Source organism: Diabrotica virgifera, chromosome 7, assembly GCF_917563875.1.
Source record: "Diabrotica virgifera virgifera chromosome 7, PGI_DIABVI_V3a".
In the NCBI taxonomy this organism is placed as follows: Eukaryota; Metazoa; Arthropoda; class Insecta; order Coleoptera; family Chrysomelidae; genus Diabrotica; species Diabrotica virgifera.
This window is the reverse complement of record NC_065449.1, coordinates 161,758,284-161,772,385: the sequence shown is the minus strand read 5'-3', so window position 1 is coordinate 161,772,385 and position 14,102 is coordinate 161,758,284. Positions and strand designations below refer to the sequence as shown.

General features: G+C 31.4%; 1 protein-coding gene across 1 annotated transcript in view; it reads left to right on the top strand.

Annotated features, from left to right (window-relative positions):
- The first annotated feature begins 5,162 nt into the window (after positions 1-5,162).
- The window catches only part of LOC114338977 (nose resistant to fluoxetine protein 6), a 245,020-nt gene continuing 236,080 nt past the window's right edge, over positions 5,163-14,102 (top strand). Inside the window, exon 1 of the mRNA XM_028289603.2 lies at positions 5,163-5,580. Within this exon, the coding sequence (XP_028145404.2) occupies positions 5,220-5,580 (361 nt within the window). The 5' untranslated portion in view covers positions 5,163-5,219. The remainder of the gene's footprint in view (positions 5,581-14,102) is intronic.

Genomic DNA, 14,102 nt, shown 5'->3' with positions numbered 1-14,102 from the left:
TTTGGAAAAATTTTAGGAGTATAAATTTTAATGCTATCAACTTTTTCTGGAGCTCATTTGATAGGTATTTCTAAGTACTTTGACAAGTATTTAGTAAGTGTTATAAAATGCATCTCTTTCCCGTTATTTAAGCTTGAATCCTTAGATTTGAATAGTCGCAGAAAAAAATATACATTTAATTACCTATAACTTACTTTAAATTAACATTAAAGGGTTTTTCAAGTAAGCAATTTTTTATATTTTTTATTAGATTCAATTTTAGTAATGAAAACTTTTTTGTAAAAACTTACAGTTTTTGAATTATCTATGAAAATATTTGATCTTTAATAACTCAAAAAGTATTGATTTATTTTAATAACATTATATAACAAATTTTGCTTAGAATTTGTCCCTCTCTCGATTTGTGGGGTTATTTTTAATAACGTAATCTTCACCCGCGAGAAGGGGTGACATATACCCCAGGCTAAAACCGCAAGTTGTTATTGTTAATTTTATTTCTTGAGGTATCTTCTATCCGCTCACCAATTTTCGTGAAAATGAATGGAGATTTACCGAAATCGAAGGTCATAGTTGATTTTTACCTTCAGTGACTGCACTATAGAAAGAAAATCGCAATTCAATAATTGAGATGCGTATATTTTGCGAGCTCACGCATTTTTAAACGATATGTAGTCGCCAAATAATTAATTTAAATTATTTTAAGTACAACTCTCTCTTAAGCCGGGAATATGGGATGGTTTTCTTGCGAAGGGGTTGTAGCCCAATAATCGAAATGCGAATGATTTAAGAGTTTATTCTTAGAATATAAGCTATACGAATTAAACTACTATTAACTTTTTTGTAAAAACTTACAGTTTTTCAGTGATTTACGATAAACCGCCTCAAAACATGCATTTTTTTCACGAATAATTAAAATTTTTGATCTTTAATAACTTAAAAAGTATTGACTTATTTTAATAACTTTATATAACAAATTTTGCTTATAATTTGCCCTTTTATTGATTTGTGCAGTTATTTTTTATAAAATAATTTTCACCCCCGAGAAGGGGCGGTATCCACCCTCAGGGTAAAAGCGCAAGGTGGTACCATGTCACCTTTGTTTCTTGAGGTATCCCCTAACCAGTGACCAATTTTCGTGAAATTCGATGAAGGTTCACCGAAATTGAAGGTAATCGTTGATTTTTACCTTCAGTGACTGCACTATACAAAATAAATTGCAATTTACTGATCTAAATGCGCGTAATTTGGGAGCTCATAAATTATTAAATGATATTATGTAATCGCCAAATAATTAATTTATTGCATTTAAAGTACAACTCTCTCTTAAGCCGGGAAGATGGGGCGGTTTTCTTGCGAAGGTGTTGTAGCTCAATAATCGAGATGCACGTGATTTAATATTTTATTCTTAGAATATATAAGCTATAGGAATTATATCCGCAATACGATATATTTTAAGTTTTCTCGGCATTTTTCTCTTAAGTTAAATCAATTAAAGGGTTGTTTGGGGGTGAAGGAGATGAGCTCAAAAATCGAAACTATATCATTTCAAGAGCTCATAAACAGCTCGTAATTCTGCCGCAGAAATCGCTCATAAATAGCTCATAAATCAGGGCTATGTGTTTTTTAATTTTTGCAAGTGACGGGGGGGGGGGCAGCTCAATATGGGTTTAATACTGTCATTAACGTCATATATTATTTTAATTATACACATCGGCTTATTGCACTAAATTATTTTTCGTTGCAACTCCCGAATTTTCGGGATTATCCATTATCATTTTTGAAATTATTGCGTCGAAAGAATTTTGTCACGTAAAGGGGCAACACGGGCCCGTCGGAAGGGGCAACACTGGCCCGTCGGACCCTATTTGTATTTATACCTAAAGTCTAAATCTTTGTTACAAAAGTTAATCTGATAGGCAGGTAATGTTTTTGTGGATTATCTAAACGACTTTGTCGTGTCAAGTGTCCTCTGACTAAGTGTTCTTTTAATGGATATTTTGATTCGCTATGCATATTTATTGTATTGTTCGTAATGCGCATAAGTCCAATTTTCCAAATTTTTGTTACAAATTTTTTGCTTCTCATAGAGTGTCTAAGAATATACCCGAACTAATATACTCCTTAAAACGTCCCTGAATTCTAACTCCAAGACGCAAAAGTCTCGCAGGCTTAGTCTTGTTCTTGCTCCAACCTTGGTAAGTTTTGGTGTTGGTATTGCTAAAATTAGGCGGTTTTGGTCTTGCGAAAACGCAAAAACAAGACCAAGACCGATTGTGGGTAACACTAGATTTAACCTTTTCCATTTGAATTATTTTATTATTTTATTTACTTTAATATGTCCGACGTCCGAAGTGCGTCCAACGTCGGACGTCCATTTATAGTCCATCGGCATTAGGACTAAAACTGGACCTATTTTTGGGTAGGTTGAACATACCTACGTATGTTCAACTTCAAAAAGATTCATCTGTAGTACGGATACATTGATGAAAATTAAATTTTTTGCTTATTAGAATTAATTAGCAAACTTATATCATCTTGGTAACTATAGAATAATAAAACATTGTAACGAATAATTTACAAATAAGATTTTCACACTTTACATAAGCATTTTAAACTATATAATTTTGAATTAAATATGATTTAATCTTTTCGATTTAAATTATTTTATTAACATAAATCAGAAATCGTCCGTATTTCAGCCAGTACGGACGTCCGAGTACGGACGTCCAAAGGACGTTCTTATTTATTCCACCCGAAGTACGTCCAACGTCGTACGTCCGAAGGACGTTCATATTTATTCCACCCGAAGGACGTCCGTTTATAGTCCATGGACGTTAGGACCAAAAATGGACCTATTTTGGACGTCGCGTCCAAAGGACGTCGTGAGCTATTAGTGAACTTTGTAAATACCCTGTAAAACAACCCTTTATATTTTTGTGATGGAGAAGTTAAGAGGATTTCCAGGAGCGTCATTTGAAATTTTGTTTGGGGGGGGGGCAAGCACTATATATACAATACATTATATATGATGTTATGATGAATATTGATGTATTTTCTGTAAATTTCAGTCATTTTCAGAGCCAGGGGGGGGGGGGACAAATGCCCCCCCTGGACGCCCAAATGACGCCCCTGAGGATTTCGAATATAAAATAAAATATACAGGGTGATTGATTAGTAGGGTAAAGTTCAATAGCTCCGCTATAGTAATAGATAGCGATAAAAGTTAATAACAAAAATTTTAGCCACGTTTGAGCTTCACATTACAAAATTAGTTAGAATGTTACAGGGTGTTCGATAACACAGTGGAAGACCTAACTTATGTTTTTTTATAAATGGAACATCCTATATTTTATTTTATATTCGAAAGCCTGTTAACTTCTCCATCACAAAAATATAAAGGTTTGTAATGTTATACAGGGTATTTACAAAGTTATAACCAATTTTGTATGAAAATCGTAACAAGTTTAACTCCCTGTATAAATAAAAATAAGCACAACAGCAATGGTTTATTAATGCCACATTTTTTTATTAATTGTCAAAATTTTTAAGAATTATTGATATTGCTAATTTTCTCTATATCAAATACAGGGTGAGTCAAAACGCAAGTACTATATTTTCTTAGTAATGTTAAATGGAACACCCTGTATTTTATATCATTATTGAAAAGTAACATTACCGTACTTTAATTTTTATATAACATTCCCTATGCCCAAATTTATTAGTTTTCGAGATATTTTCATTTTTCAGAGCAAATTATTTTAGGTGTTTAAATTTATCTAAATTTTAAGTAAGCCATGACTAAATTGACAATTGAAGATTACCGATTATCAATCCGGTAATCAATGTAACACTGTAGCAAATAAAGAAATAAAAATAATTTATTAGTAATACTAACCACTACATGCAACATTTTTGCAACAAATACCTAAACAAAGAAAATTAGTAATAAATTTTACAAAAAAGCACACAAACACAAAATACAATGTTTTGTGAAGACAATTAAACACTACTTTTGTATGTAAATGTAACAATGTAACAAATAAAGAACGAAACATAATTTATCAGTAATACATTTTGCAAAAAACATGTTTAAAAAAATTAGAAGCTACTTTTAATAAAATAATTTTAATATTTAATTACATAAGGTGTTCAAAATTATCTCTTAACACATTTATGTACGCCTAAAAACGATCATTGAATGAGCTACTTACTCTACGGAGCATTTGTAAATTAACACATCGAAATACACTTTGTATTCTATTTTTCATCTCATCCCTTGTTGTTGGAGGTATTTTATAAACTTCATTATTAACATAAACCCAAAAAAATCAGTCCAGTTTATTAAATTCTGGTGATTTGGGTGGCCACGCTACTGGTCCATTGAAAAATGAAAATATCTCGAAAACTAATAAATTTAGACATAGGGAATGTTATCTAAAAATTAAAGTACGGTAATGGTACTTTTCAACAGTGATATAAAATAAAGGGTGTTCCATTTAAAATTACTGAGAAAATAATGTACTTGCGTTTTGACTCACCCTGTATTTGATACAAAGAAAATTGGCAATATCGACCATTATTGTAAATTTTGACAATACGCTAAAAAATATGGCATTAATACACCATTGTTGTTTTGCTTATTTTTATTTATACAGGAAGTTGAACTTGTTACGATTTTCATATAAAATTGGTTATAACTTTGTAAGTACCCTGTATAACATAACAAACCTTTATATTTTTGTGATGGAGAAGTTAACAGGATTTCGAATTTAAAATAAAATATAGGGTGTTCCATTAAAAAAAAAAACATAAGTTTGGTCTGCCATTGTGTTGTCGAACACTCTGTAACATTCTAACTCATTTTGTAATGTGACGCTCCAAAGTTGGCTACAATTTTTGTTATTAACTTTTATTGCTATTACTATAGCGGATCCAATGAGCTTTACCACACTAATCAATCACCTTGTATAGTTATTTTCGACCTACCCTGTAGTGCAATTCTATCCTTATCGAATCGACCATTTGCATCGCATATTACGCGTTTTCCTTGTTATTAAATAACACCTTAAGAGGGGATCATTATCGAAGAAATGGTAATAATCCTTCTGAAGAGAGAGAAAGTTCTTCGTTGCACCAGACATATCCCGCTGATTATACTCGAAGAGCACTTCTTCAACGAGCGCGAGTACTACACAAAAAATAGTCGTACCGCGTAGACCATGGCCGCCAAAGCACTGCTAGTGCTGCTTTTTTTGAATTACGCTCTCAGCGAAACTACCCCGAGTACTAGTACTACTAGTACTATCCCTTTGGGCGCTGACGTGCATCAAATAGAGTACAGTGAGGGTACTTCCGTGGAGGCTATCTATTCTCTACCCCCTGTTAACGTAAGTGTGAGTGGCGCCTGGAATGGTACTCAAATTGTGAGGGCGAGTTTAGCCCGAGTTTTGGATTTCTACAACACGGAATTACTTTCTGCAAATTTTCCAAGATTTAAGAACGGTTTAAGCCAGGGGTGTCAAAAGGATGTCGATGCGTACATACAGGGTTTGTTGACAGCTGAAAATTGGGCCCTTAAAAGTAAGTACATTAAAATTATTTATTGTTTACTGTTTTTTAAAACAAACTAATCAGTCAAATATTCGATATAAGGTCGATCTGCACCGATCTATTTAATGGATAAAAATTGTATTGGATATGAAATTCAGTGTGTTAGGTAACAATTGGATGCTTCAGAAGTCAAACGGTGTAAGTCACATTCTCCCTAAAAATGACATAGGTATGAGATGTAGCACATATTTATGTATTAATATACAGGGTGTCCCGAAAAGATTGGTCATAAATTATACCAGACATTCTGGAGTCAAAAATAGTTCGATTGAACCTAACTTACCTTAGTACAAATGTGCTCATAAAAAAGTTACAGCCCTTTGAAGTTACACAATGAAAATCGATTATTTTCAATATATCGGAAACTATCAGAGATTTTTTATTGAAAATGGACATGTATTATTTTCATGGCAGGAGCATTTTAAAACAAAATTATAGTGAGATTTGTCCACCCCATAAAAATTTTATGGGGGTTTTGTTCACTTAAACCCCCCCAAATTTTTGTGTACGTTCCAATTAATTCATTATTGTGGTACCATTAGTTAAACACAACGTTTTTAAAACTTTTTTGCCTCTTAGTATTTTTTCTATAAGCGAGTTTTTATCGAGATGCGGCTTCTTTTGTAATATATTTACATACAAATTTTATGGGGGTTTTGTTCCTTTAAACCCCCCAAATGTTTGTGTACGTCCCAATTAAACTATTATTGTGGTACCATTAGTTAAACACAGTGTTTTTAAAACTTTTTTGCCTCTTAGTCTTTTTTTAGATAAGTCACATTTTATCGATATGTGGTTTCTTTTTCAAAATATACCCAAAAATGTACATTCTAAATAAATTTTCAGATTATAACAGGTCTCTATTATATTAATATAATCGTACTTAACCATATACAAATATGTGGTGGATTCGACAAATATTCAAAATATCTCGATAAACACTGGCTTATTGAAAAAGTACTAAGAGGCAAAAAAGTTTTAAAAACACTGTGTTTAACTAATGGTGTCACAATAATAATTTAATTGGAACGTACACAAAAGTTTGGGGGGTTTAATTGAACAAAACCCCATAAAATTTTTATGGGGTGCACAAATTTCACTTTATTTTTTTTAAGATGTTGCTGCCATATGTTTGTTACATATTTTCAATGAAAAATCTCTAAGACTTTTCGATATATGAAAAAAAAAATCGATTTTCATTTTGTAACTTCAAAGGGCTGTAACTTTTTTTGTGTGCACTATTGTATATAGGTAATTGACGTCCAATCAACCTATTTTTGACGCCAGAATCTGTGGTATAATTTATGACCAATCTTTTCGGGACTATATAATAATATTATAAATTTCTTTGTATTTATAAATATATTAAAAATATTTTTTTTATTTACATAAAGCCGCATCAACCATGGAAGGTTATTAGCGGATGTTGAACAATTACAATATTATTATTACATTTTATAAAATAAATTTATATCCTTAAGAGAACTAATTGCACTGGATAAATTATAATTTAACATACCTATTCTTAGCTGACTTGGTTCATACGAGCTACTTCGTTCATACGAGTAAAGTGGACATTCTGTAAGAATGACCAATATTATGATAAATAAAGACGGTTTATTTGTTTTTACTTACTACTTATATTTCTGCAACTACTTTCAGAAACATCTTAGTATCTCGTTTAAACACTTATTGACTTACACCGATTAGCTTCTGAGGCATCGAATTATAAAAAACAATGGGTGTCCGATCTAATTTTGTTCTGACTATACTTAATTATTAAAAAATTACTGTTATAAATTAAAAAAAAATTCGTCCCGGGCAGATATTATTTCAGTTTTTTTTGGATCATTCTAAAAAAAGTCTTTTGCATTTTTTCTCTGTGAAAATTGATCGTTTTTGAGTTAAATAATTTAAAACTGAACCAACAACGAAAGATGACGATTTACAAGGCTCAAAAACATAAGTAAAAGATATTATTTTTGAATCTACGAAGTACGTAATTTCAAGTTCAAACCTTATTCTATCAATTTCTGATAAGTATTTTGGGCTTGTTTCATTTTAAAACATTGTTTTTTAGTTGTTGATGCCCGTCTTCTCACAAGGAACCTCCTTATTAACAATAATTCTTTTTCTTTAAGTACCGTGCCCAAATTTTAAGGCGTGGGTAGCTTCCATAACAATTTGCCGATATCGTTCTCGATCTTGTGCGGCATGTAACAATTGATCTGCTGATAAGCCAGTCCATTGACGAAGGTTTCGGAGCCATGAATATTTCTTTCGACCAATTCCTCTTTTTCCGTCGATCTTTCCATTGAGTATTAACTGCAGCATCCTGTATCTGCTACCTCTCATTATATGCCCCAGATATTCAAGTTTTCTCTTTTTTATCATCTTCATTAAGTCACCTTCGCCTTGACCTACTCTGTTTAAGACTTCTCTGTTAGAAATGCGTTGAACCCAAGATATTCTGAGCATTCTACGATATGACCACATCTCAAAGGCTTCTAATTTGTTCATCATGTTAACCTTCATGATCCAGGTTTCACATCCATATAGTAATACAGGATACACATAACATTTTAGGAACTTGATTCTTAGTTGTAAGTTCAGCTGAGAGTTGCTCAGAATAGATCTAAGTTTCATAAATGCTCCTCTTGCAATTTCTATACGAGTTTTAATTTCTTCATCCGGATTTAGTGCCTCGTTTATCCAACATCCTAGGTATTTAAAATGGTTAACTTTTGTTATTGATTCATCACTGACAATTAGTTGCATAGGGCCGACGTCTTGTTTACTAACCACAAGTAACTTTGTCTTTGTTGCATTTATGTTAAGTCCATTATTGGAGCATTCTCTAGTGACTCGATCTATAAGGAATTGAAGATCTTCGATGTTTTCAGCCATGATCGCGGTGTCGTCTGCATATCTGATGTTGTTAATAGTTTCACCCCCGATTCGAACTCCACATTGTCCTTCCAAGGCTTCATTAAAAATTATTTCTGAGTATACGTTAAACAAAGTTGGGGACAACACACAACCCTGTCTGACACCTCTTTGAATGCAAATTTTGTCTGTTTCTTTGCCGTCTACCAGAATAGAAGCTTCTTGATTCCAATATAGATGTTGTAAAAGTCTCAGATCTTTATCACCTATTCCAATCATTTCTAGATATTGAAACAACCTATCATGTTGAACTCTATCAAACGCCTTCTCAAAATCTATAAAGCAGACGTAAATTGGTTTCTGTACTTCCCATGATCGTTGAAGTAATGTTAACATTGAGAACAAAGCTTCCCTTGTTCCCAATCCTTCTCTGAAACCGAATTGTTTGTTTCCCATTGTCTCTTCACATTTCTGCTTGATTCTATTAAGAATTATCTTAAGAAGTAGCTTGAGAGAGTGGCTCATGAGACTAATTAGTCTAAAGTCTTTACATGATGATGTATTAGGTTTTTTTGGGAGTGGAATAAATGTAGACTCTAACCATATATGTGGCATCATTCCAGTCTCGTATATATGGTTATAAATGTTTGTTAGTTGTGAGACATTGTCGTCACCCAGAAGTTTGAGCTAGTCTGATGGTACTTGGTCAGGGCCTGGAGATTTCCCATTTTTGCTCTGTTTGATGGCTTTCTCTACTTCCGCTTTTAAAATGCTAGGACCAGTATTCGTATACTTTGTGGTGTTAAGTGGTGGCCTCGTATCCAGGAAGAGCTCTTTTATATAGTTAGTCCATTCTTCCTTTTTTTCATCCAAGTCGAGAATTATTTTACCTTTCGAGTTTCTCATAAAGTGAGGAGTTCTTTTTCTCTGAGTGTAGGTAATTTCTTTAAGCTTTTTATGTATATTAAACTCGCCATGTTTTATTTGTAGTTCTTCCATTTCACGACATCTTTGTTCCATCCAGTCCTATTTTGCTCGCTTAACCTCGTACCTTATTTGTTGATATATCTCTCTATACCGAATCTCGTCTTTGTTTTTCCAATTTCTTCTTTGTTGAATAAGGTCTAGTATTTTATCGGTCATAACAATAATTAAAAAATATATTTTAGAATAAAACATCGCAAAAATTCTAATTGGAACCTGACAGAGGTTTGAACTTGAATTTAGGTACTTAATGATTACAAAAATAATATTTTTGCTTGTGTTTTTGAACCTTGAAAATCGTCACATTTCGTTCTTTTTTCAGTTTTAAATTGTTTATAACTAACTCGAAAACGATCAACTTAAAGAAACATTTTAACAAACTTTTTTGTTTAGAATGATTCAAAAAATCTCAAATAATATCTGCCCGGGTCATTTTTTTTATTAAAAAAAAGTAATTTTTTAATTATTAATTAATTATAGTCAGAATAAAATTAGGTTGGGCATTAGGTTTTTTATAATAATAATTGTGAACATACTAAATTATATCCAATAATTTTTATCCGTTAAACAGACCGGTGCAGATCAACCTTATATCGGATTCTCTACTAAATGTATTTCATGAAATTGAATATTAAATATAGAAACTATTAGAGAGACGGCGGGATGGACAAAAAATTCTCAAGTATTTTAGTGGAGTCACTGAAGGTTTTCACCTCCGATTTCGTTGAACCTCCATCGATTTTCATGAAAATTGGTGAGTAATTAGAGGATACCTCAAGGAACAAAGGTGACATGATGCCAACTTGCGCTTTTACCCTGGGGGTGGATTCCACCCATTCTCGGGGGTGAAAATTATTTCGTTAAAAATAATACCACAAATCAAAAGAGGGATAAATTCTACGCAAACTTTGTTATATAAAGTTATCAATATAAATTAATACTTTTTGAGTTATTAAAGAGCAAAGATTTTATTTTTTCGTAAAAAATGCATGTTTTAAAGCTGTTATTCACGTATAACTCAAAAACTATAAGCTTTTGAAAAAAAGGTATAATTACCAAAATTAAAGACAATAAACAATTGAATACAATTCCTATTTAAAGAACTACACCAATGTTAATTCAAAGTGAATTATGGGTAATTGAAGGTATATTTTTTTCGACGAGTACGCAAATCTAAGCATTCAAGCTTAAATAACGAGAAAACGATGCAGTTTATAAAATATACCTAGTAAGCACTTGTCAAAGTACTGCGGAATACCTATCAAATGAACTCCAGAAGAAGTTAATAGAATCAAAATTAAACAAGTTATGACGAAAACAAGAGAACCCTTTCGAATTTTTTTTTGAAAAAGTGAAAAATAAAACATACGCCATTTCCACAAATATTAAAATTTATAGAAATTCTGACAAGTAATGATTTCAACAATTTTGACCGGTTTAGAATGCCTATTTTTGAAAAAAATATATCATTTAAAAAAATCGGAATTTTTCAAATTATCGTAATTTTTATTTTCTTTAATAATAACTCCAAAAATACTCAATAAAAGAAAAACATACATATAACCAAATTTTATCTTTTTCTGAATCAAATATTATACCTGTTTTACCATTTCTCTAGGGTACAAAATAACCGAGATAGAAACGTTTAAAGCTTAAATTTTGCTGCGAGAACCCTGCAACCGGGGCCATTTAACCTTTTATTTTTAAAAAAGTAAGGGATTTAAAAGATTAAGTTTAATGTGGTTTAAAAGCCCTTAGTTTTGACTTTTAAATGTTTCTTAGGTGAATCTGATATCTCGAAACTAACGGAGTTACTAAAAAAAAAACAATAACATTTTTTGGAAAAAATTTTAAAAGATAACTTTTGAAAATTTTTTGGAGCATAAATTTTAATCCTATCAACTTGTTTGGGAGCTCATTTGATAGATATTTTTAAATTCTTTGACAAATGTTTAATAAGTTTATGTTATAAAATGCATCATTTTCCCGTTATTTAAGCTTGAATACTTAGATTTGGGTAGTCACCGAAAGAAATATACATACAATTACCTATAACTCACTTTTAGTTAACACTAAAGGGTTTTTCTGGTAAGGAATTTATTTCAATTTTTATTAGCTTCAATTTTGGTATAACTTTTTTGCAAAAACCTATAGTTTTTGAGTTATTTATAAAAGATCGGTTAAAAACATGCATTTTTCTCACGAAAAATTAAAATCTTTAATCTTTAATAACTCAAAAAGTTTTGATTTATTTTAATAACTTTATATAACAAATTTTGCTTAGAGTTAGTCCCTCTATTGAATTATGGGATTATTTTTAATAAAATAATTTTCACCCCCGAGAAGGAGTGGCATCCACCCCCAGGGTAAAAGCGCAAGTTGGCACCATGTCACCTTTGTTCGTTGAAATATCCTCTAACCACTCACCAATTTTGATGTAAATCGATGTAGGTTCAACGAAATCGTAGATAATAGCTCATATCCATCTTCAGTGACTGCACTATTTAATATTTTTTATAATAAACCTCTAGCAAAAGATTACGGACTCTTTGCAAAAACTATATTGTTTGTTTAGTCCATGTATGCTTCTTCGTTTGTTTATTTTTTGTTATGCGTTTGTAATTATATGTTTATGTTATTATTATTACATAAGAACATTCATTTTCTTATTATTTATAAACATTACTCTTAATTGTTGTTCTAATATGCTCTCTATTTTTAATAAGTTTAAATATGAAATTGAACTATGTATTTAATTTAATATACCTACTTATTACGAGGATAGGCGCAAAATCTTGGTCCAATGCTATTTAAATACATTCATTTTTTTTAAATCCTGAGAAAACTATCTATTAGTAAAAAAATACACCAGAAAAATAAAATTCCTGTAGCTGGCTGTATAACATAAATCACAAAAATACGAGATCCTTTGTAAAAGGTATATTTAAAATTCCTTAAATAACGGTTACATTAAATCACAGACCGTTTTCGGATTAAAAAATCCATCATCAGTGTTACTAAAAGGCAAAAAATAGCATGCCTGAGCCACCAAAATGTTTTGGGTAAAAACCCTTTAAATGTTGAAAATTTATGTGTTATATTACATACAGAGTTTTATGTATGGAAACACTCAATTAAGGTGAGTCGGGGTAAGATCGAATCTGGGGGAAGACCGTACACAGTCGCTGTAACTTGGATTACTTTGTAAAATCACGTCACCGGTAGTGCTTTCGCTTGCTTTACGAATTAGTTGGATGGTACCAAAGTTGGAGCGTGCTTACTTACACTTATTTTAGGAAGTGAATATTCTTAGATTTAATGTGTTTTTTTAACTAAATTTAGCTATTCGGTCTTGCCCCACAGAAAATAAATCCTTATTCGAGGTGAACACATTGAATGATGAATACCTGGTAAAATGCTTAAAACATAAGCATAACAGTGCCCAGTTTTTTTGGCCCGAGTAACCTGACGAAGATACTGTAACGAAAGATACAATTGTAACGATTTTACCAGAACCTGAGAAAGATCGTCGAGGCTCATATATGACTTTCAATATTGAATTTTCTGGCATGAACTTGTGCTAAAATTATTAATGTTGTATTTTTTAAGTTTCACCAGAAATTACTTTTTATTTTGTAGTTACTTAAGCACACATTTAGTTATAATGGGACTTTCCTTTATGTCCAGTTTTGTTCATAAGCATTACATTATTTCTTGTTATATACTGACTTAAATAAAATACTAAATTACTGCCATCGTTTGCACAGACAATTTATTTTCTCATTGGGGAAGACCGGAATTCGAACTTCCACCTTATTAGGACAAATGAATGTTCTGTACAATTTGGACCTCTTGTTCGGTCTTGCCCCATAAGTAGGTATAAGATCGGACACTGACTATATATTATTATTTTTAATATTTCAGTAATACGGTTTTGTTAACTATAAATCTAATCTTGTAGATGAATAGAGTATGTCTTGAAAGTAGAGTATGCATAGTATTATAATTATATGCCTAATTTTCATTTTACAATTGTCAGACAAATTTCATGTTTACATTTTTTGGTGCGATCTTACCCCGACTCACCTTATATCGAAAACGGCTTGCACGACGTTTATAAATTTTGGCAGGTAGGGGTTTCCTAATACGGCCGATATTATAGTGCTAACTACATTGTTGTCAAATCTTCCGTTTTTCTGGAAATCTAACGAACTTTCTTATTTCAAATGGAATACCCTGTATATTTTTTTGCATTTTGAAGTCCTTAAGAAATACTGATTATTTTTTATGCTATATTCCCTATACGTAAATGCCATAATTTTGGAGTTATTGCTACATTTATTAAAAACAATTTTTAACAAATTATAAAAATCAATTTTTCTGGCTTGAGTAGACATTATTTTACGTTCTTTGTTCTTTATAAACAATTTAAAACTGAAAAAAATCGAATAATGACGATTTTCAATGTTCAAAAACACAATTTAAAAAATATAATTTTTGAAATTACGAAGTACCTAAATTCAAGCTCAAATCTCCTGCTAATAGCTTGCCATAAGATTTTTTGGCTCGTTTTATTCTAAATCATTGCTTTTTAATTGTAAATGACGTGCATATGAGAGGAC